Genomic DNA, 26194 nt, shown 5'->3' with positions numbered 1-26194 from the left:
GCTTCTGACGGGGCTCCACGCTCTTATTTTGGCCCTCTACATGCTCCATGGGGGGCTCCGTGTGTACACGTTTTGGTTTCACGCCATGCTGGAGTAGTGCCACACGTGCGCGTTCCAGGAGCAGCTGCACACGCCTCTGACGGGGTTCCACGCTCTTATTTTGTGGCTCTACATGCTCCATGGGGGGCTCCGTGTGTCCACGTTGTGGCTTCACGCCGTGCTGGAGTAGTGCCACACGTGCGCGTTCCAGGAGCAGCTGTACACGCCTCTGACGGGGCTCCACGCTCTTATTTTGTAGCACCACACGCCCATAGTGGGGCACCACACGCTCCTGGAGCAGAGCCCTGCGTTCCAGGAGTGGGGCTATGTGGCTATGTTGGCGAGCCACGCACCCGTGTTGGGGCTTCAGGTGCCAAATAAGGGGAGCCACATATCCAGGCTGGCGCTCCATGCCGTCTTCCCTAGGAGCCATGCGCCAAATAAGGGACGCCGCCTGCATACGTTGGGTCACCACAGGAACATGTTGGGGCGCTATGCAGACCTCATACAGTACCAGGCGGGCTGAGGAAGGGGGTATTTTCAGTAGCTTTGGGTCCATCCGAAGACTGATCCATTCACCTTTCATTATAGCAAAGGTGTGGCCTTACACTTCCTGGGGTGGAGTGTATATAGGAGAGGTGACATCACAATGGGCTGAGGTGACATCACAGAGAAGCAGCTGGCATCACAATGGAAAAAGAGCAACTGTGAATTTCAAATCGAGCCCAATACAGGGGGCGTGGCCATGGCAGCACCCTTTTAGTATACTCATATAAAAGTCATATAATACTTAAACTATAATAATCTTTATTAATAATAATAATAATAATAATAATTATTATTATTATTTTTATTTATATACAAATTAACAGGGGAAAAAAGCTGTAACTTATTCCTGGTGTTAGAGAAGTTCCCCTTCTAGGAATCCCTTAATATCTCAGAGCCATCGTCTGTACCTCAGCACACATCACAAGCCAGAGGCACTCACCTCACTAACATAATGCCGCCTGTCAGCCTATCCCATAATACTCCTGCCACATGGGAGCATAGATGCAACCAATTAGAGCTGGGCTTTCACAGTTACATATGACACCATAACAGTTGTACAAGTAACATGCATATTGTTGCAGCAATAAAACTATTAATGTATTGTATTTGTATGTATTGTAAATGTGTAGGTACAATGTGTAGGCCTATTTATTAATTCTGCCCTAAAAATATAAGTAAACTGTTGATTCCACTTGTTTAAGGGCAAAATGAAGTGTTACTGGTATGTACCAATATAGAAAGCAGGGTATATCCTCCATTCTGTCTGTTTTCTGTGGGCAGTCGGAAAGGGGCATGAAGGGCCCACCAGGAAAATGCAGAAGTAGGGGCCCATGCTTAATAGGTGTGACCAGCCACCACAGGGGGTGTGGCCAGCCACCACAGAGGCTTGGCCAACCATTGGAGAGGACATAGCCTGCAGACAACATGGCCACTGCAGAGCATAGTTTGGGCCCCTCTATAAATATATATAGTAAGTACTGATAGTTCATGCAGTATAATCCACCAGATTATGCACTGTAGTGATTATGCCATAGTCCTGGGAATGCAGTGTAACGTAAAGGGGCCCATTTATGAATGATCGCATTTTGCAATGCGATCAGGGCATGCAGTACCGCCCCTGATCGCATTGCAAAATGCGATCCTATCTGCCGGATGTATTATTCGGGACATGCAGGGAGACGGGCTCCGAAAAGAGCCCGTCCCTGCGATGTCTCCGGAGGGCAGTCGGGGCTTCTGAGCATGCACAGTCCCGCGGACTGCACATGAGCGGCGCCCATTGCCAGTGGAGGGATCTGGCAGATCCCTACGCTGGCTGATATGCGGTAAATCCCCATAGGCTACAGCGGCCAACGCTATCTTTAGATAGTGTTAGCTGCTGGGGCCAATATCTGGAATGCTTCGCATTCCCGATATTGATACATTTTGCAGCATCGCATCCCCCATAGAAATCTATGGGGGAGGCGGCTGCCGGCGGCAATGGAGGGATCCTTCATACATCCGGGGGATACTTAGTATTTGAGGTAAACCCCCGAAAACAGGTGTTTTCTGGGAATTTACCTCAAATTCCCTTTGATAAATGGGCCCCATAGTGTATAATAATACAGGACACAATCATGATCATCCACGGCATCTGTTCACTAGTGCAGGGAGAGCCTGGGGGCTGCGCGCTGGGAACTCCCCCCACAGTGATGCAAACAGGGCGTGCCCCATTCTCCAGAGGCTCCACTTCTTTTATTCTAAGCCCCGCCCCTTTTCGGATGTGCTCGCCTACGTAGCGCAAACTGTACCTCTTCTAGGAAGTAAAAATTGGGAGGTATGTATATATATCACATTAATGCACTGTACATATAAGGGGACCCCTGTACACACTAGCCAGTGTCTAAAACCCAATGAGAACTGCATTAGGTCTAGTAAAGGCAAAAACCATTTACCACTGGGATAACTTAAGTGTTGGTTTCCTTTTTTTTATTCTTCTTAATTTGCAATATGCTATAATTTAAATGTCTAGTGGGTATATTTACTAAAGTGAGAGTTTTTAGATATGGATCAGATTCTAGCTATTATCTGCTAGAACCGTGGTTCCCAAACTGTGCACCGTGGCACCCTGGGGTGCCTCGGGACACTTGCAGGGGGGCCTCAGGTTGGTGGTCCAGCACAAAATCAAATTATTTATGGTTAATGTAAGGTAAATATATGAACAAACAGATGCGCAAACCTGTCCACCACCACATAATTGACCCTAAGGATGACAGGTAAGCGCAATTTACTTCACTACATTTTTTTCTGAATTTCTCAATAAGAAACGTTTGGCTTAGGGGTGCCATGAAAACACTGCTGATACTCTAGGGCGCCGTGATACAAAAAAGTTTGGGAACCTTTGTTCTAGAAGGTGCTAGTAAAATGTTAAGTAGAATCTGATTGGTTGCTATGGGCAACATCTCCAGTAGGTGTCTCTCGGGACAGCTAGAGGCGCCTATACTGAGAGATGTCCTGAGTGCAGAGGGCAAGCGTACGGAGGCCAATCCCGGGATCGGGATCTGCAGGATCCTGGGATTTGAGGCAAAAATTCCCAGGATTTTAATCCCGGAATTGGAGCCTCCAAACCCGGGATTGGAGGGATTAAGATTTGCATAGTAGTATTGTATTTTTTCAGACCAGACAGCGCTGCTGAGCACTAGCGCTCGGCTCAGCATCAGACGCTGCCCAGTCCCGGCGGCGGGACAACAGCGAGGTCACACTGCGCACAGCCGGGCCGGGCAGCGCCTGAGGGCGAGCCGAGCGCTACTGCTCAGCAGCGCTGCCTGGTCCGAAAAATATAATACTACTATGCAAATCTTCATTCCCGGGCCGGACAGTAAGTGTTGTTTTTTAAAATTCTGAATGGGGGTGAGAGGGGCGGATTAAATTGAAATACAATTCAATTGAAATTTTTTCAATCCCGAATCCCAGGATTGAACTAATGGGCCGGGATTGGCCTCCCTAGGCAGGCGTGCACTCTAAGGGCCGTTATGACATAAGCCTTGCCTGCTTTTCCGGGGTCGGCAGCTCCACCCAATTTTCTGGAGGCTCCTATCCGTTTGTAGTTTTATCAAGAGCGTGACAAATGGAGAAGAAGTACATTAGGACTCAGTGCTGCAACCCATTGATATTAAAGGACATATCAGCAATAGAAATCAATTAAGGAAGGTGCTACCATGGATGATTAAAATACAGCCACATGTCAATAGTGATCAAATGATTTGTGATAACTTTAGGAAACATTAAAAGGGATTCTTTGACTGCTGAGGAAGGACCAAGCACATCAATTGATGAGGAAAGTGACACAGAAGTGGCGACAAGCAGGACTGAATCTGCTTTGCAGTCACTAAATGAAAGTGTAAGCAGTGTGGGAGCATCACCTATCAAGAGCAAAAGAATGAAAAAAGAAACCTATTGCAAAAGGAAACCTGAAAAAAATGCAGCCAGACTGTGGCTGCTGAATCATACCGCGGCCGACCGGGTCCTGTCTGCTTGCGAGGCCAGGAAGTCTGCATCCACCAACGCAGACAATGGTCTCATCCCTCCCGGAGACCGTGGTCAACAAGCCCCCATTTTCGGGAACGCTGCCCAGGAATGCCCCCCACAATACCTCATCCTGTCAATCAGGCTACGGCTGGGAGGCTCTGCAAGAGAACTTGGCGACGGAGGGCTGCAGATGCGCAGTACTCCCGCCATCGGAGATGTGCGCTAAGCAACGGGTTAGCATACATCTCTGAATCAGGCCCTGTATTAGGTAAACTGTCTTAGAACCCTTCTATCACTAGGGACCTCATTCAGAGGCGGTCGTCAGTTGCAAGCGGTCGCACTGAATCAGGGCGGCCGCTTGTATCCTGAATGGCCGCCTCCTTGTCCCGTTAAGCTGTGGGTTACCACCAACAGCTTAACGACCGACCAGGTTGATGGCCGCGATGATGATCACCATCGCGACCATCGGGGCTTACGACCAGACCCTAAGCAGGAAGCTCCCCACTGACATCACTGATGATGTCAGTGCGGCCGCCCACAAAACGGTAGGCGTTCGTTAAGGAACGCCTCCGTATTGGAAACCACCCCCCCGGCCCGCCTACCAAACGGGGGCAGCTGTCGATCAACATCGACAGCCGCCCCTTTGGTAACGAGCTCCGGAGCGACAGAGTTTCTCTGTCGCTTCGGGGCTTGCGCACGCGCAGTGCGGCCGCTGCGCATGCGCAGGCCACACCATCGAGTCGGTTATGAGCGCATCGGCTCTGAGTGAGGTCCTAGATCTCAAACCACCGATGGCCATCCCTAGAACACAGAACCTCATTCAGAGTCGGTCGTAAGCGGCCACTCGGTCGTACGCATCCAATGTTTACAAAACACGCATGCGTACGGTTGTGCGCATGTGCGTACGAGACCTTGCGATCCAAAATGCTGTCGATCGTACGGCTTACGAACAGGAAGTGGCTTCCGAGAGTTGATGGACATGAAAGGCCGTTTGTGGGTGTTGACGGGGGTGGTGGTCTGAAAACGCAGGCATTCCTCACCGTTTTCAGGGCGTTTCAGGGGCATACATAAATTACCTGCTACGACCGACTTAGAAGGCCGGAAGTAGTAAAACGTCACTCTGCTAGCAGGTTAGAGGCCTGGCTGATCATACAGCTTGAGGTTGGGTATGTGCTCTCTCAAGCCCCAGAGTACACTTGATACTATCGAACGTGACTGATGTTATGTTTGATGTTTCTATTTTGTGCCACACAATGCAAGCAGCTAATAATCGTTTGGTGTTGCTAATAACACTGCTAATTGTCTTGTAATTGATTCAGTTGCATTAGCATTAGCGAATAATAAGAATAAATACATTTCATGGGGATGGCTTATTCTATGCGTTTTTTTGTACATTTTTTATGTAATTTGCACACAACACAAGCGGCCGCAACCAGCAGAAGAAAATTAACATACAGCGACTGACAACGACTGGCAACGATTGACTCCATCGCTAGCTGCTATCACAGCTAGAGGAGGTGCATTGTTCATGTATAGGCGTCACTTTGGTTGCGATCGCCCGGCCGTGCGATTGTTTTTTTTTCTGATTCTCGATCGTTATGCGTACGACCGACTGGCCGCTTACGACCGACTCTGATTGAGGTCCACAGAGAGAGACACAACAAGACAAGTCTGAACTTGCCAGTTGCATGTTAGTGCAAGAACGGTTCAACTGCACGTACTGAATATTTTTTTTACTCCTGTTCCCAAAGGCATCCCAAAATGAAACTTATACCAAAGTGAGATTGTATTTAAGTGCATAATATACTTTATTTACTAAAACATTAAACATACACTTTTTTTAGATATTTAAATTTTACATATGAAAGTTGCTTTATGCCGTCTATTATCCTACCAAATTTCACGAAAATCTGAGACGGTCGGGTTGAAAAGTTATTTTTTTGGTGATGATTTGGCATGGCACATCTGCGACTTTATGCTAATACCACTACAAACCCTTCCCTTGTGTACATCTGTGCGCACATCTGGGTTACGCAATCGTGCTCGGTGCATCTTTAGACGCCATCATCGGGCGCACCATCCAAACTTCTGCCAGCCCTATAGCCGGTACAGTTTCTGCATCAGAGTATTTCCTCCCATGTAAGCAGTTAAGCGCCAGCAACATGCACACGACACTCCCATAACGCACCCATGGGACGGACCATCGCTGTGCATCTGAATAGCCACCGCCCAGGAACGCTCAGCACATTTTTAATACACTTTTGCCTGTGTGCGTCTGAATTTGCAACCCGGACTCTGTAAGAACACAATCGGGGGCGCATGCGCAGTAACATGAAAGCGTGCAACTACGCCCGACATCAACATGCCTGCAACTCAGAATCAGTCCCTGAAGATGCATTTTGCGAGGCTCATCGGCAGCGCAAATTACGTGTAAATGGTCTCCAATGGGTGGTGCGGCACTTGACAGAGAGAGTGAGACGGAAAGTCTACTCCTGTCACTATGGTCATAATGGGCCATATTCAGTGACGTTCCAAGTCCCGATGTTTGTGTAGTAGTGCGATTACTTGCTACTGCGCATGAGCAATAGTCCTGAAAAGCCTTACAGCGCACACGCAGCCAAACCAATGTGTACGATGGCATGCGCACTGCAGTACGGCATCACTACGACTTCAGGCAGCCTCTACCATCCATGGGATTTTCAGGACGGAGTCTGGAAGGTGATCTAAATTGATCGCAAAATGAGGAGGTGGCATGGGCGTATTTGGGGAATGGCATGGGCCTTTTTCAGGATGCGCCTGCGTTCTCTTTTGCAGCATCACCATAGTTTCAGAATGGTAGAAGGGAGGCTGTGCGCCGGGGGGGGGGGTCAATGTTGCGACCGACGGTGGAGTGACGGGATCCCCCAGAAGTACACAAGAGGAATGCTTAAACTGGCATTTGCATATTTTCGCACTTGCGAATCCGTGAGAAGTCGCAGCCGCACTTGAACTGCGCATACCTATAAATCAGACCCAATATCTTTGGACTTTCAGATGTTGCTGGTGTTGATGTTTTAAATAACAGGCCCATGTTTTTACCGTCCACCGTCTAGACATAAAACCACCTTTCTTTTCCTAAACCCACCCCCCATTTATTCAATGTGCGTTACTCCAATAAATGTGTATTGTTTTATTTTCACATGTCACTGTTTGCTTATGTTTTTGCTTATGTTGATGTTGTTTTCAGTTTTGTTATTGCTATATTTTGTTTCTCTTGCCGTTTCGCCTTTAGGTTCTTGGGGCTCATGTCACATAGAGAACCCAAGGCCGCAGCCCACTGCCCGCAGGGCACCAGTGCCTAATGGTGACATGCACCGCTCCTTCCATTGCTTGATGCCACCACCACATTCCCATCCGATTCTTTTCAGTTCGTTTGGTTACCAGCGGCCCTGCAGTCCTGCGGGGGACCTGCACTATGGTCCAGGTAGTCCATGTCATCATGTTATGTTTCATTTCACTTTATTATTTTTTATTTGTTCATTTATTATTGCCTGTTTCAGTTTCTGTCTTGTTTATTTTTGCTAATTTATTTATTTATTTACATGCCTATTTTTGGAGGGTTTTTTTTCGTTATTTTAGGCTAATTTTACCATTTTCTTTATGGTGATGGTGGAGCATTCGTCATAACATTGCACCGTATAACAGAAGTCTTTTTTCAGGTTTGTGAGGTAAATGTAATTACTTTTACCATCCCAGATAAGATACCTTTCATCAAAGCGATAAAGGTCGGTCTTGTACCTAAAAGTCGAAACAGATTGAAAATGTAGTAATGGTAAAATAAACACAACTACCTCACTGCACTTAACAAAAACACAAGGATTGTACTGGGCTGATGGATGGATGAATGAATTATAAATATTATATAGGCCCTCATTCAGAGATGTATGCAAACTCAATGTTTGGTGTACATCTCTGATGGTGAGAGAACTGCACATGCGCAGGATGTATACTGCGCATCTGTAAGCCTCCATCTGCAAGTTCGCTCGCTCGCAGTGTCTCCAAGCCGCAGCCTGATTGACAGGCTTTGGCCATTCGGGGTGGGGAGGGGGTGGCGTCGGCCTGTGTTCTTAGAAACGGGGACGAGATGGCCCCATTTTCTGGGAGTGCAGAGGACAGCGTCTGCGTCAGAAGACTATGCAGGTAAGACTGCCATTGTGAGTAGCCTTCGGCTTTCGCACATGGCCGATGCAGCAAACTTCGCGACTGATGGTGCTGATGGTGATCCAATGCTGCATCTTCGGGCACAGCACTCGGATCTGCAATGCTGTCATGAGGTGTCTTGTCTCTTTAAACGCTTCCTGCTGCATTAGCATATTTTCACATTGCAACACTTTAGTATACTGTGGTACACTATGAGACACTATGGTACAGTGAGACACTATGAGACACTATGGTACACTATGAGACACTATGGTACACTGAGACACTATAGTACACTGAGACACTATGAGACACTATGGTACACTATGAGACATTATGTTACACTGTGAGACACTATAGTACACTGCGAGAAACTATGGTACACTGAGACATTATGGTACACTGAGGCACTATAGTACACTGAGACACTATGGTACACTATGAGACACTGGTACACTGTGAGACACTATGGTACACTGAGGCACTATAGTACACTGTGAGATACTATGGTACACTGAGGAACTATAGTACACTGTGAGACACTATGGTACACTATGAGACACTATGGTACAGTGAGACACTATGAGACACTATGGTACACTGCGACACTATGAGACACTATGGTACACTGAGACACTATAGTACACTGAGACACTATGGTACACTATGAGACATTATGTTACACTGTGAGACACTATAGTACACTGCGAGAAACTATGGTACACTGAGACATTATGGTACACTGAGGCACTATAGTACACTGAGACACTATGGTACACTATGAGACACTATGGTACACTGAGGCACTATAGTACACTGTGAGATACTATGGTACACTGAGGCACTATAGTACACTGTGAGACACTATGGTACACTATGAGACACTATGGTACACTGTGAGACACTATGGTACACTGAGGCACTATAGTACACTGTGAGATACTATGGTACACTGAGGCACTATAGTACACTGTGAGACACTATGGTACACTATGAGATACTATGGTACACTGTGAGACACTATGGTACACTGCGAGACACTATGGTACACTGAGGCACTATAGTACACTGTGAGATACTATGGTACACTGAGGCACTATAGTACACTGTGAGATACTATGGTACACTGAGGCACTATAGTACACTGTGAGACACTATGGTACACTATGAGACACTATAGTACACTATGAGACACTATGCTACACTGAGACACTATGGTACGCTGTGAGACACTGTGGTACACTATGAGACACTATGGTACACTGAGACACTATGGTACACTGAGACACTATAGTACACTGAGACACTATGGTACACTATGAGACATTATGTTACACTGTGAGACACTATAGTACACTGCGAGAAACTATGGTACACTGAGACATTATGGTACACTGAGGCACTATAGTACACTGAGACACTATGGTACACTATGAGACACTATGGTACACTGTGAGACACTATGGTACACTGAGGCACTATAGTACACTGTGAGATACTATGGTACACTGAGGCACTATAGTACACTGTGAGACACTATGGTACACTATGAGACACTATGGTACACTGTGAGACACTATGCTACACTGCGAGACACTATGGTACACTGAGGCACTATAGTACACTGTGAGATACTATGGTACACTGAGGCACTATAGTACACTGTGAGACACTATGGTACACTGTGAGACACTATGGTACACTATGAGACACTATAGTACACTATGAGACACTGAGACACTATGGTACGCTGTGAGACACTGTGGTACACTATGAGACACTATGGTACACTGAGACACTATGGTACACTGAGACACTATAGTACACTGAGACACTATGAGACACTATGGTACACTATGAGACATTATGTTACACTGTGAGACACTATAGTACACTGCGAGAAACTATGGTACACTGAGACATTATGGTACACTGAGGCACTATAGTACACTGAGACACTATGGTACACTATGAGACACTATGGTACACTGTGAGACACTATGGTACACTGAGGCACTATAGTACACTGTGAGATACTATGGTACACTGAGGCACTATAGTACACTGTGAGACACTATGGTACACTATGAGACACTATGGTACACTGTGAGACACTATGGTACATTGCGAGACACTATGGTACACTGAGGCACTATAGTACACTGTGAGATACTATGGTACACTGAGGCACTATAGTACACTGTGAGACACTATGAGACACTATAGTACACTATGAGACACTATGCTACACTGAGACACTATGGTACGCTGTGAGACACTGTGGTACACTATGAGACACTATGGTACACTGCGAGATACTATGATACACTGCGAGACACTATGGTACACTGCGAGACAATATTGTACACTATGAGACACTATAGTACACTGTGAGATACTATAATACAGTGTAAGACACTATGGTACCCTGTGAGACAATATGGTACACTGAGGCACTATGGTAGACTGAGGCACTATAGTACACTATGAGACACTATGGTACACTGAGGCACTATAGTACACTGTAAGACTATGGTACGCTGTGAGACACTGTGATACACTGCGAGACACTATGGTACACTGAGACACTATGGTACACTGCGAGATACTATGATACACTGCGAGACACTATGGTACACTGCGAGACAATATTGTACACTGTGAGACACTATAGTACAGTGTAAGACCCTATGGTACCTTGTGAGACAATATGGTACACTGAGGCACTATGGTACACTGAGGCACTATAGTATACTATGAGACACTATGGTACACTGAGGCACTATGGTACAATGCGAGATACTATGATACACTGCGAAACACTATGATACACTGCGAGACAATATTGTACACTGTGAGACACTATAGTACAGTGTAAGACACTATGGTACCCTGTGAGACAATATGGTACACTGAGGCACTATGGTACACTGAGGCACTATAGTATACTATGAGACACTATGGTACACTGAGGCACTATAGTACACTGTGAGACACTATGGTACGCTGTGAGACACTGTGATACACTGCGAGACACTATGGTACACTGAGACACTATGGTACACTGCGAGATACTATGATACACTGCGAGACACTATGGTACACTGCGAGACAATATTGTACACTATGAGACACTATAGTACACTGTGAGACACTATAGTACAGTGTAAGACACTATGGTACCCTGTGAGACAATATGGTACACTGAGGCACTATGGTACACTGAGGCACTATAGTACACTGAGACACTATGGTACACTGTGAGACAATATTGTACACTATGAGACACTATGGTACGCTGAGGCACTATAGTACACTGTGAGACACTATGGTACGCTGTGAGACACTGATACACTGCGAGACACTATGGTACACTGAGACACTATGGTACACTGCGAGATACTATGATACACTGCGAGACACTATGGTACACTGCGAGACAATATTGTACACTATGAGACACTATAGTACACTGTGAGACACTATAGTACAGTGTAAGACACTATGGTACCCTGTGAGACAATATGGTACACTGAGGCACTATGGTACACTGAGGCACTACAGTACACTATGAGACACTATGGTACACTGTGAGACATTATTGTACACTATGAGACACTATAGTACACTGTGAGACACTATAGTACAGTGTAAGACACTATGGTACACTGTGAGACACTATGGTATAGTGTAAGACACTATGGGCCTGATTCAGAGCCACTCGTAAGCGGCAGCTCGTTCGCTCCGAGCGATGTTTGCCCAACTGCGCATGCGTACGGATCGTTATACGCATGCGCGAACCAGTCAGTGCGGTCGAAATTCATGTGCTCGCAAAATAGTGAATGCCTGCTAATTTGAGTGACAGAATGAGGCGTTTATGGGTGGTAACAGGGGAAGGTGCTTGAAAACGGGGAGTGGAAATCCGATCGCAGGCGTGCTTAAAGGTCAAAACGGGCGTTTTAAGGGAGTGCATAATTAATCCAGCAGCGTCATTGACCACGTCACTTGGTTTTTTTTAACTCAGAACTGCTCACAAAATAGTGGTTGAAAAAACCAACCACAAGAATAGTGAGCAGTTCATTCGCTGGTCGATGTACTCGATTAATCTAATAAATAGCGGACATGACGTATGGTGCGAGCGGCGAGGGGGCGTATTTTTCAAATTTACGTTCGCATGTTTTGCTCGCTCGTTCAGACTTAGAGGCGTGAACAGACCGCCAAGTGCGAACGGTTCATTTGAATAGCCACCCCTTTTTAGAAAACGAACGACCGCAAATAGCGAGCGGCTCTGAATGAGGGCCTATGTTACACGTTGAGACACTATGGTACACTGAGACACTATGGTACACTATGAGACACTATGGTACACTGCGAGACACTTGTACACTATGAGACACTATATTACACTTGCTCTCTTGCAGTCTAAGAAACCACGTTGTGTTGTGAAGGACGTGGAGGCAGACGTTCAGTCCAGATAGTGAGTAATGCTAAGGCAGGAGAACAGAATATCCGAAGGATTGTGGGAATATAGAAGATGAATGATGTGGCCTAGGATAATATATCCTCTAAAGCTTCTCTATCAGAAAGCAGCAGATAGATTTTTGGCTCTGTGGTATGTGATGAACTGGAAAACGAGCCAGTCGCCAGACATAAGCCGGTCATTAGAGCCTGAGGTGGAAGAGAGACTGGGATATGATAGATTCCATTTTTATGCCTCAAAAACTTTTGCAAACTTTAAGAGACTATGGGCCTGATTCAGAGCCGCTCGTAAGCGGCTGCTCGTTCGTTCCGAGCGATATTTGCACAACTGCGCATGCGTACGGATCGTAATACGCATGCGCGAACCAGTCAGTGCGGCCGAAAATCGTTTGTTCGCTAAATAGCGAATGCCTGCTATTTTGAGTGACATGAGGAGGCGTATGTGGGTGGTAACGGGAAGGTGCTTGAAAACGGGGAGTGGAGATCCGAACGCAGGCGTGCTTAAAGGTCAAAACGGGCGTTTTATTGGTGTGAATAATTAATACAGCAGCGTCATTGACCACGTCACTGGGTTATTTTATAGTCAGAACTGCTCGCATGATTGCGGTAGGAAAAACCAACCACAAGAATAGCGAGCAGTTCATACGCTGGTCGATGTTCTCGATTAATCTAATAAATAGCGGACATGACGTCGGATGCGAGCGGCCAGGGGGCGTAGTTTCCCAAAAAACGACCGCAAGTTTTGTTCGCTTGTTCAGACATAGAGGCGTGAACAGACCGCAAAGAGCGAACGGTTCATTTGAATAGCCACCCCTTTTTTCTGAACGAGCAAGCGCAAATAGCGTCCGGCTCTGAATCAGGCCCAATGGGCCTGAGCCTCAGCAAGGAACGCACGGCTGCAGACACACGCACCCGGGAGCTGCGAGACTGTGCTAATGAATGCATACACACAGCAATCACAGCACAAAGATGCAGACGCCCAGCACACACTAACGATCGTACTGATGCGCAAGGCTGAGAAAACATCGGGAACATCGAAGCAGCATGTAGACTAAAGGTAGACCTGACCCTGCCGCAGGAGCTGAGAGACTTCCTGCACGCAGAGGACGTCAGGCTGCATCCAGCATCTCAGTGGCTAATTTATGCACGCTCCTGTAACGCGGTGCGAACGCATTGGCACGCCTGCGTTCGGCCCACCACTCCCCGTATCCACCCACAAACGGTACTTACGGTCAATCACTTTTCCCTGGGTCTGCGTATTCACTGCGCTCGCTTTTGGGGGTGCAGTGAGCTGTTCGCGCACTGTGTCCCAGACGCATGCGCAGACCGCGAACATCGGCCGTTTGCGTGCATCAGCATCCGTGTGTTTCTTGCTGAATCAGGCCCTGTGTCATATAGGAGCATCACTTATATTATTTGGATTCTGGGCCTGATTCAGACCCGCTCGCGAGCGCTATGCGCTCGCAAGCGGGTCGATGGTGGCCTAGTGCGCATGCGCGAGACCCGGATAGAGACGGGCAAACCGTCGCTCCAGGTCTCGTACCAAAGGGGATGTGCTGTCGATGTTGAGTGACAGCACGCCCCCTTTGGTGGGCGGGCCGGGGGAGTGGCTGCCCAAACGGAGGCGTTCCCATGTGAACGCCTTCGTTTGGGGCCGGCCCCACTGACATCACGAGTGATGTCAGTGGGAGAGATTTCGGCTCTGTCAGAGCAGAAATCTCTCTGGGGCTTGCGGCAATGAGACCCTACCACAAGGGTCTCGTCGCAAGCCCGATGGTCGCGATGGTCTTGACTATCGCGACCATCTTCGTGGCCGCTCGCTATAGCTGTGGGTGGAGGCTCTGTCAGAGCGTCCGGCTCTGAATCAGGACCTGATTCAGACCCGCTCGCGAGCGCTGAGCGCTCGCAAGCGGGTCGATGGTGGCCCAGAGCGCATTCTCCGGGTCTCGTACCAAAGGGGCGTGCTGTCGATGTTGAGTGACAGCACGCCCCCTTTGGTGGGCGTGCCGGGGGCGTGGCTGCCCAGACGGAGGCGTTCCCATAGGAATACCTACCGTCTTGGGCCGGCCCCACTGACATCACAAGTGATGTCAGTGGGAGTGCTTTCGGCTCTGTTTGAGCCAAAAGCACTCTAGGGCTCGCGGCAACGAGACCCTACCACAAGGGTCTCGTCGCAAGCCCGATGGTCGCAATGGTTTTGACCATCGCGACCATCTTCCTGGCCGCTCGCTATTGCTGTGGGTGGTCACCCACAGCTATACGAGCGGCCAGGAGGCCGCTCTAAAAATCAAGAAGGACGGCCCTGATTCAGAGCGAGGACAGCCCTGCGACAGGCTCTGAATCAGGCCCTCTGTTTCATAGAGCTCTGCTGCTTAAAGGACAACACTCTACCTATCAGTCATTGCTTTCTAATAGAACCACTCCCATGACGTCTCTGCCATCACCCACTGGAGGAGCCGGAAGGCGGAGCTCATGAGTCAGCTCCAGCCTTTCTCCTGCAGTGGGCGCAGCAGCTAATGAGTCTGTCTGACTCTCATTAGCTGCTGAAACACACACACCACCGCTAGTGTACTACCCAGCGCCGGCGGCTATGTGTGTGTTACTGTCACTACACTGACTTTACTGGCGGACCTTGACCGTGGCCTGCGGCGCCCCACTGTGCCGCCGGTCACACGGCGCCCAGGGTACGAGCCCCGGCCGACTTGCCCTAGTTACACCACTGCCAAGCGTTTCCTGACTGTCAATCACACTGCAAATAAATACTTTCTGCAAGCGACTACAGTAATGTTACTTGACGCATGCGCAGTGCGACTTAGACGCATGCGCAGATGGCCAATAATCACTCATCTGAGAAAACATCGGCATAGTGTACAACTGTGCGCCAGGCCCATGGGGCACATCACAATGCATTAGGGAGTCAGGAGAGCTGCATGGACACAGGGGTCTGCAGGCTCGTCATTTCATATCCTAAGCTGAGCGGTGTTGAGGGTCTGTCCACCATGTGACCAACGCTGGATAAATATGAATTGGTGCTCATTATGGGAGGTGGTTTTAAATGGGTGGCACAGAGGACAAATATTATTATAGAGGGTGATAGTCACGTTTATTACTGTAGAAGCTGTTAACGAAAATTGATGTTTCTTGTGTAGGTAACAGTCTGATTTTTCCAGTAAGATCATTTGTACTTTCTATTTATTGAATGTGTTAATTAAAGAGCACTACATTTATAGCTGGTTTAGGCACCCCGTTGGTCCCTATCTATTGTGAAACTGCAGATTTCAGCAATCTTGCTAGGCAGAGGCATTCAAAAAGGGTTATTAACATTTGCCAACCAATGAGGGCCCACATAGTTGTGTAATCGTCCATTATGCACATTACGTGGTACGTTCCACTACAATTTCTGGAATAAAACCCCCATCTAAATGAAGAATGTGCCACCACTTGTGGACGGATACTCTGGAATATGTGCAAGGTGGACACAGGAAAACTCCAACCTACCTCTACTCTTGGACCATCCTCCTCAAGGCCTGGCTTTTGTGGGCAGGTTGTGCTGGGGCGACTTCATGACGAGTTTTCTTTCTCATTCCAGGTTGAGGTGTTTATGAGCAGGGTTCTGGGCTGCAAGAATCAGGTTTTTGGGTCTAAATGCTGCTGGGTGCTAGAGGCACCTTGGGTTACCTATCATATTATGGCAGCACTGAGGGGATGTGGTGCTGCATCAGTTTGATTTGGCTTGAAAATACCAGGTAATGGAATCAGACCTGATCTGCTGCACCGGTCTCTGTACGTGCAGAATTTCTCATAAGTGATTGGTTGATGATGATGATGTTTCAATGCTAACTGCTCCCTTCCCTCAACTCAGAGCTCAGGAGGGTTGGAGGGGCCCAGAGGCAGCCACAAGGAAATTCATAATTCTCTTTGGGATCTTATTAATTCTTATTAATTCTCTTTGGTTGTTGATTAATTTATGCCGTGTATATAGGATCATACAGTGCCATGTCAGGAGAAGAGGACTAGAGACAGTAACTTAAACAGCTTTGTTTTCCTCCTAAATTACAGCTCACTTTGGTCTTACTGTATTTACATCTTCAATCAGTCATGTCAGAGAGGGAACATTGGGTCTGTACCTTTTACATGTGACACTTTTGTGTGTTTGCGTGATTAAATGACATTAGTCTTAGTGTGTCGTAGTGCTCTTTCCCAAAGAAGGGCATTTGGAAATTGCGAAATGCGCTTCATTATCAGTATAGGGACAAGGTTGGATTTCTGGCACCACTGACCAACGGAGAATTCAAGTCCTTGTGCAAGTATGTACACCACCCGTAAATATACATTACCAATTGCTCATGTCAATATTCTCATCGCAGAAAATTAAATCATGTTGAGTGCCAGAGTCTGCTCACTTCAGGTGCCCCTAATCTACCTTGTGCCTACTACTAGGTGATGGAAAATTAGCACCCCTGCAGACCCATCACTCTTTTCCATACAATTGGGTTTATTTTTACAAGTCTCATACAGGATTTTTACTGCTCTCATGGACGTTTGCCCTTTCGTAAATGGCCCTTTAATATTTTCCTTCGGTCAGACGGCCTGCGTGTAATTATATTACTCTTTTATTGTTGGTAATCTCATATTTTTCCCAAATCCTCAGTCTTCATAAAGCTTCTACTAATCACTGTCTGTGTACTTATATCATATTTTATTTTCTCACCTGTTCATAAAGGTTCTCGAGGCTCAGAATCCAGCCCGTCTCATATGTCTCCGGGCCCAACCTCTGTGGCCCCTCCGGAGGAAATTTGGGTACTGAGAAAACCATTTGCAGGTATCATGTAATAACATTGTTCTCTCATTATTTTGGCTGAATAATATGATGTGTATAGTCTGTTATGTGCACTTTATGTATTTCCTAGGTTTCAACAATACAACAATACTTTACTTATTTTCCAGATTAAAGCACTCTTCGTTATAAATCACTGCAAATCAAGTAACCCAAAGACATAACACTAGGCCAAGAAATTGCACAATGTAATATTTACAGAGATGGGGTGTCCTGGAGTTAAGGGCACCTCAGTAAAATCACATTTCTCCAACATTAATCTGAACATTACACCGAATGACTGTACCTTTGCAATGAGGCCAAATTATTTATAGATCCAGATCTTTGCAATCATGTGGAATAACCAGATTTGTCCAAGTGTGGGCAACTTGTGTTTTATGCCAGGCTTGTGTGCCCAGATATTGCACTGGGGGGAGCTGTAGATGATAGAGGGTTATATAGTATAAAGATTATATGTAATGCATGATCTGATATCTAAATCCCAGTACACCATACAAGTGGATGTCACCGTCCGCTCAATCTCTTACATTGTGAGATTACAGAGATAAATAGCAGCAGTCTAAATGCCAACAAAACATTACCCTCAGGAATGGTGGTCTGGGGATTGGGAGCACAGATATGAAGCCGGTATTGTGTCTGATTTGTAGTTAGGAACAATATTGGGGTGTTTTCTCCCATGCAGCTTATAGCCGTGATTGAAGGTTATTCCCCCATGGAAAAACTGTACACACAGTATTAGTCTATGGGGGGTATTCAGTTAGCAGCGGTGTTTGCCCCTTTACTAATTGAAGGCAAAAATCCCCGTGGGTGTTTTTCCAGCGCCGAAAAATCAGGATTTAGGCGCGCAAACCCACTGATTCTACGTAAACTGCGGAATCAATGTTTTTTTTTTCCCTGCGCACGAACTCCATTTTGTGTTTATTTTTCCCGCTGACTTTACCTCACAGCTCCATGATTGCGAGGACTCACGTGGGGTAATCCCCCAAATTGAGTAGCTCCGGTGCAGCAATTAGTCTGGCCAAAAGGGAAGCACAAATGACCGTCGGCCAAGTATTAGCACAGTAACACCGCCATTATTTTCTAGAGTCGGGGTGAGGGATAATGACTGAGCCTAGACCTGAGCTTATCTGGCCTACCATAAATACAGATGATGTTGGCTTTGTTATCCCACTGATAAAACTGGAGAACCTGGTAACATCTGATATAACAAAGGCTTTTAACACAGTGAGAAGAATAACTTGTCACCCACTAACACATTCCTCCCTCTCTCCTGCCAAGTTATGCCTTCCTCTCAGTAATAACCCTCACCACCGAGTCACTGTTAATCCCTTCACCACCAGGGGGCCACGCTGAGCAACGTGCAGCGTTCTCCAGGGCCTGTGAAGTGGGTTAATGGGTAGTTGCTATTGTTAAGCATCATGGGACCTTTTCACAGCTAGCAACTGCCTATCCCCATCATCAGCCCATTTGTCTCATGAATTATTCATCTCCACTTCTCTGCGCTGTTTGTCTGACATCAGATCTCTATTTATTTTTCATTCAGTGCCTGACAGAACCCTAGATGTGCTAGCAGTGCAGTATGGGAAAGTCAGTACAGGTTTAGTAAGTGGATGGAATGTAGACAGTGGTCAGAATTAGGGGGACTGTGCTGCCCCCAAACCCAGTCGCGCAGTAGAGAGTTGTATGTACCTGTGTATGAAGTGTTGCTTACAATAACGCCAGTAAGTATTTCTGTGTCTTGGTTGTCTTTATACTGTACCCTTGATCTGTTATATGATTCTGTACGCTTTGATCTTAGTTACTGAGAGCATGAATGCCCATTACACTTATAGATTAGCTTAATGCACCACTTATGGGACCATTAAACCAAAGACACATGGGGAGAGCTGTTTAGAAAGAAGATGACAGTCTGGGTAGATTGTGTTCCCTGGGTGCACTCATCACCTGTACACAGTGGAGGGAGCTATTTTATGGGCTAAAACTATATTTATATACCTCCTTTCATTATATGGGAAAAACGGAGCCACTCAGGATATTTTGTGGCAGAACTCATATAAGAATGCAGCCGAACAATTAATTTACACAGAGTCCAAGTCCAAGTTGCGCGCGCCAAGGCAAAGCGCACACAACATAGGGGCATGGTGACGCCATGTTGGTTGCACTGTCAAATGGGGGCTTAGCTCTTCTGAAGCACTAGGCTATCCTCAACCTCCTCCCCTAATAATAACGAAGTCAGCCATGGTGAGTGGGACTTACCTCCCAGCGTTCCAGGAAGACTGGACACAGGTGCCGACTGACGGAACAAGGGGACAGTGACCTGCAATTGGGACAGGTGGGAGGTACGCTGGGAACCGGTGACTTAGTGTCCCATCCACATCACTCCACTGATAAGCTGCATTCTTATGGATATAGGTTTAGCCCACACAATTGCTGCCCCCCACGCGTGTTGGTAACGGATGTACTTTAAGACGGCCACCCAGCCTCAGATCTGTTTAATACAAACTTGTTCTTGCTCCCGTGCCAGGTGGTGATCGTAACAGCATGGGCAGCACAGGAAGCGCCACCAGTGGTCGAAGCTCTGGGAGCGGTCAGAGTGCTAGCAGTGCCCACGCTATACCCGCTAACGCAGAGGGGGTCAAGGTATATAGTGCGGGGAGAACTTTTTGTTTAAAATATAAACTGGTGACATGGAAAACAACAAGCCCACCAGAAATACAGGCTAAACTTAATCCTGTGAGGGAGAAAACCCTGCGGACCATCGTATTGTTCTGCTACAAGCCCACTGGTTATCCACTAATGTCTAGTTCACATTTGTACTTACTCATTTATAAAATGATATCCAAACATGTATCTTCCAAGTTTGTTTATAAGCAGCTTTGCACCACAAAAAATGGTGTCAGACAGGCGCTTTGCACTATATTTCCAGCTTGGAAAGCGCTAGCATTCATATTGCTCAATCTGTCCCGTGGTAACAGGTAGAAGTGAAGGGTTGATGGATTCTCATCCCCTATTACAGCAGAGAGATTTACCTCAGGAAACATGTTACTTTGTTCTGAGTGCACCAACAGTATTCACCTCCAGGGGTGGTTGATTTTGATCGATGTAAGATCGATCAATATCGATGTTGCGTCTCTGGGGCTAAATCACACATTTACTAACACAATTTTTGTTTCGTTTTTTTAAGTATTAGTAAATGTGTGATTTAGCCCCAGAAACACAACATCGATGGTGAACGATTTCGATCAATTTTAAATCTATTAAAATAAACCTTTAGTAAATATACTCCCGAGTCTTGGTTGCCTAAAACAGATGTGTAGAGTTCCCTTAAATCCAGCTCCATCTTGGACAGTCAGCTGTTATACAGTATGTACTGAAGACCACACATATGCCAATATGGCCAGGCAGCACCAACCCAAACCGAATATGATGGCTGATAGTAATCTGAAAACGATCGACATGACATGTTAGTCAATAGAATCAGAAGATAGACGCTAGGGAAAAGTGTGTGCAGGTGACACGTGGTCTAGATGGAATTTAGCCGCTAGGTATAAGTGCCAGTGGGCTAGAACTCATCCAGTTTGGCCACCTATGTGGGTAGCCAAATCAGACCGAGATCCTGGTCGCTCGGTACATTGGCCGGATGACATACCCAACCAATGTGCGACCATAATGACTGATGATTCTCCAGGCTTCTACAACTCAAGGGTGTTTCATTATAACCCAAAAATAGTCTTCTACTATGTTAGCCGGCATATAATTTGCGGCAGTTCTTATATTGCATGGTTAAAAAAAAAAATCTACTTTAATTTTCAACGTAACATTAAATGAGTGATCTGCCGCTTCCTAGTATGATGGTACCCAGTGGGGATGAGGAAGCAGTGTTATCTAGTAACATGGACATCACTTCCATATTCCTTCATCTCACATTCTTCCTCTTACATCCTTTTCTTTTGGTCTTGTCCTCACGTCCGTTCCATTTCAGCTGCTCGCCACTGTTCTTTCCCAGAAGGCATTGGGGCAGGAGCCTGGAGACGCCTGTGAGGGCCACACAGGTGCGTGGAGCTCAAAAATCTCAGTCTTAAAAGGCAAGATTTTCATGAAAATAAACATGTTGCACAATACGGAAATACTGAGTCTATCTAGACGTTCCCTGCCCTTCTCATGTGCTTAAATGGTCACACTAATCGTTCCTGTTCTAGAGAGAAAGTAAGGCTGCATTATCATAAATATGGCTAAAGGCCACAAAATGGCTGCCACCAGTGTGAAGGCAATGTACTTCTGATTGATCAATAAACCCCATTTTAGTAGCAGTTATAATAGAAATGGATGGTTATACTCCGTATTTCTCTATTAATGCATTTATTTGTTCATTTTCAGGATGACTGATATAAAATACTAAATAAAATTGAATTTAACCTGCATTTATACACTAATACATGCTATGGAATGACCAACTGTACTGCAAATAATCCATAATCAATGTAACAATTTGCTATTAGCCTTTGAATGTGATTTGTACAATATGTTGGTATAATCATTAACCCTCCAGCTTTACTAACATAACAATTTATGTTATCCTTAGATTTGTTTTGTTGTACAGCTATGTTTATGCTGCCCTGCAATTATTATACCTTGTCCTGTGCCCCAAAATAACTTGTACTCCCAATCTTGTCCTTTAACCCTCCATGTTGCCCTTTAATCATCCGCGTTGCCCTTTAATCCTCCAGGTTGTTGTGCATGTCTCCGTGCCAATCTAATTCCCTGCATTGCTTTGCATTCTGAAATATTTATCTGTATTATTTTGTGATTACTTTATAATCTTTTATCCCTTTTCAACACCGATACGTGTAATGATTATAAATTTTGTGCTTTTTTTTTTTAGTATTCTCTGTAGCGACAGTTAAATTACAAATAATTTGTGTCCATAGATAAATTCCTTTCTCTCTCTTTCCATTGTTAATTATCTTTCAATTTATAGTCATTCTCTGCTGGGATTAGCGATAAACCGGGGACGCATCTAGTTTTGTGACTGTAGTACGTGTTTCTCCACTCTGAAATATATTCTAACATGTTCTGTTTGATACATGAAGGATCCTTGCGACCCCAGAGCGTTGCAAGCTCTCCTTACATTGACCAGACATACGGAGACCACCCAAAGAAAATGGAGGCTATGTCGGAAGGAAAGGTAGACAACAGCGATGATTGATTAAGCTGCAATATCGACTATTGACTGCCTTGTGTATTATGACATGCCATTTGCTGATGTTACTTTGTCTGCAAACACAAAATAGAGGATCTTTCTTTAGCAAACTACTGTATCTGTGTGTCTCCAGTGGTATGTTATTAGACAGTCATTACAACTCACACAATTTTCATTGTATCTTTCTAATAACAGCCAGACAGTACACATAATATAATATAATAATGATATTATATTATATAAAATTATATTATCTCTGATAACAGCCAGACAGCACACATAATATAATAATGATCTTATATTATATTATCTCTGATAACGGCCAGACAGCACAAGTTCTGCCATAGTTCATCTCCGGAATCAACAATCATAGCTCCTGCTCGTAATCTCGGATACCAACCAGGCAACACAAAGCTTCTCCCTTTTTATCCTTAATAACAGTCGGGGTAGCACAAGCTGTACCACACTTACAATAACTATAATAACTACCGTGCTCCACCGCCTAGCCAGATCATCCATTAGGCAACCTAGGCACTCGCATATGACTCTCAGGGAGCACAGAAGAGTCCACATTACCCAAATCTTTTTTTTATGGGGTCTGCTCTACCCGATGCCATCTCTGCTAACAGAAAGACAGCACATGTCCCTACTCTTTTCTCTAAATGCCCCTCTGTAGGAGCCCACTCCCATATAAACCATCAGTGGGGGATTGCATGTGGAATTGGCACAGTTACCTGTAAATAAAGTGTGGACCCTCACTTGGCAGCATGGAGAGGAGAGAACTGCCAGCGCTGGTAGATTGAACACTCCCTGGATGATTAAGCAGTTAGGACACTGTGCATCCGATGTCTGTGGCACCTTAATGGGTTGGCGGTGGCTCTTGTCCAATCAGGATTTGTATTCACTACAGACCTCCAGTTCTAGCATTTTTATATTCCCACCTATCCACACTGACAGTTCTCTCTCCATGATGCCGCGTGCACAGATTATTGCCAGCTCAGTACCGGATACAGGTTGGGAGTGCAACTCCTTAAGGATGGTACACACTCGTAAGCTACGGCACCCAGCGGGGTGCCGGCATCGGCAAGTGCGTACACACTTGCCGATGCTGTCAGCAAGGAAGCGACGGCGGGGGCCATGCTGCATTTGGGCAGCATGTCCCCCGCTGACTATGTGGTGCAGGTCCGACAAACGCTGTCACTGACGATGCATGGAAGCGCGCGCCGTCAGTGACATTGAGGGTATACGCTAAACTATGTACCCCGATATTTCGTCCGAACCGCCTGGATCAGACGAGATACTGTCTAGTGTGTACCCAGCATGTTGGAGACATATATATTGTGTATGGGATCGCATACGCAGGATGTGACACGCCCCCGATACAGTTGCAACACGCTTGCATATTTTGCCGCCACTTCATTACCTTCCCCAAATGCTCCCTGACTGCCAATCGCACTGAGAGTACTTAGTTGCAGCGAGCGCCTACGGTAATGTACTTTGTTGCATATGCATTGCGACTTAGACACTTGCACAGTTTACCGATAATCGCTCAGCTCCGTGAATATCTGCATAGCATCCAACTCTGAATCAGGCCCTATGTGCACGTTGCTGCAGTGATACATTCCCGGCTTCCGTCACCTTATAAACCCTCATAAACTTGCCATGAACCTGTGACCAGACTTAGGATAGAGGCTGCACTTGCTTTCCCCCATAGCAGTGTGATGAGGTTAGGTCTCAGGCTGAGCCACGGCAGTGTCCATGTAACAGGTTTCACCTTGAAAGAGATTATTCTTGTCCTCAGTCGATGTATTGATCTCCTAGCCGTGACTAATAGCCACATGTAAGAGAAGCCTCCTGGCCCCTCCTGTCCCTTAGATACGTCTGTCTCTGTGTTCCCTTATGGGAGGGGACCGTTCTCTGCTGCGGTTTCATGTATTTATTTATTATTTATTGTTCCCCTGGTGCAGGCAGAAGGAGAGTTGTAGAAAATGGTTCCCAGTTTGGAACCTGTTGCTGAAGCTCAATTAGACATTAGGCCAGGCCGTTATGATGAATGTTGACAGTACAGTGTCAACAGTTATGATGTCGACATTGTTGAAATATCAACAACTAACATGTCGACACCTGCAAACTGTCGACGTGTTCATAATGACGACATCGTAAATATTGAAAAGGGAAATGCAGACAGTAGGGATAGGGACTTACCACCCCAGCTGCAGTTTTCCACAACCGCCGGAACATTAGTCACAACCTGCGACATTAGCCGCAACTGCCGGAACATTAGCTGCGTTTAGGGTTACAATGCTTACCTCCGCAACCACCGGAACATTAGTCTCAACCTGCGACATTAGCCGCAACCGCCGGGAACATTAGCTGCGTTTAGGGTTACAGTACTTACCTCCGGAACAGCTGCATTGCTGATTGGCGACATTGTTAGCATGTGGACATTTCATCAGTGTCGACGTGTTAAATGTCGACATTATGACCATGCTGACATATTAACCATCTTGTAAATTTCCCGAACCCTAGATGTTCTGCTGCTTGGAAACTTTCTTCCCCATTATATGGTTTATAGATATGTATCTTTGCACAATGTCCAAGTCGAAGTGTTTAGTCAGTGGTTCTGATTCCTTGGGGGTATATTTACTAAAGTTTTTAGAATTGGAGATGTTGCTCATAGCAACCAATCAGATTCTATTTAACATTTATCTAGCACCTTCTAGAAGATAGTAGCTAGAATGTGATTGGTTGCTATGGGCAACATCTCCACTTCTAGAAACACGCACTTTAGTAAATATACCCCCTTGTATCTGCCAAGAAGATTTAAGAAGTATTAAAAACAGCCAGAATGAGCATATGGCAATAAGCCAGTAAATGAAACAATGACTATTCCCTAATTCAATGTAACAGTGAGACAAACAGTGGAACAGCACCACAATGCAATTGTGCGGTAATCTCGCAATTTCAGGGTCTGCTGTAAATGAATATATAATAAGAGCAGGTTTATAGAGTCAGTCTTAAGCCGCATACACACTGGACGATACTTGTGAACGATATCGTTGAACAATATACTGTTCACATCGTTCAGTGTGTATGCACTTACTGATGGACGATCCCCAGTCGGCTGAACATGCAGCTCAATGTGGGGATATCGTGAACGATGCCCGCTCCCCCCCCCCCCCCCCGTCGTCGTTGCCGGCATCGGCAAGTGTGCATGCACTTATCGTTACTGACACCCCCGTCACGTAAAAAATCTGTGAATACCACACATCATCTAGTGTGTATGAGCCTTAACAGGAGGCACCACAGTTCAGTGATCATGATAACTCTCTACAACTCTCGGTTGTAGCCAGCACATTAACAAAAGGTTGATATACAAAATAGAATTGATTTACTAAAAAAGAATA

At 46.0% G+C, this 26194-nt stretch overlaps 1 protein-coding gene across 2 annotated transcripts in view; it reads left to right on the top strand.

Moving 5' to 3' along the window:
• The window catches only part of CASKIN1 (CASK interacting protein 1), a 439648-nt gene that overhangs the window by 383348 nt on the left and 30106 nt on the right, over positions 1 to 26194 (top strand). Inside the window, exons 11-14 of one of the 2 annotated variants that reach the window (XM_088470340.1) lie at positions 17474 to 17572; positions 20112 to 20227; positions 21570 to 21639; positions 22678 to 22772. In XM_088470340.1, coding sequence (XP_088326466.1) covers positions 17474 to 17572; positions 20112 to 20227; positions 21570 to 21639; positions 22678 to 22772 — 380 coding nt within the window. The remainder of the gene's footprint in view (positions 1 to 17473; positions 17573 to 20111; positions 20228 to 21569; positions 21640 to 22677; positions 22773 to 26194) is intronic. The other variant, XM_088470341.1, reaches the window with a different exon arrangement.

Source organism: Taudactylus pleione, unplaced genomic scaffold (genome assembly GCF_031769625.1).
Source record: "Taudactylus pleione unplaced genomic scaffold, aTauple2 ptg000098l, whole genome shotgun sequence".
Lineage (NCBI taxonomy): Eukaryota > Metazoa > Chordata > Amphibia > Anura > Myobatrachidae > Taudactylus > Taudactylus pleione.
This window is presented reverse-complemented; position numbering and strand designations above follow the sequence as displayed.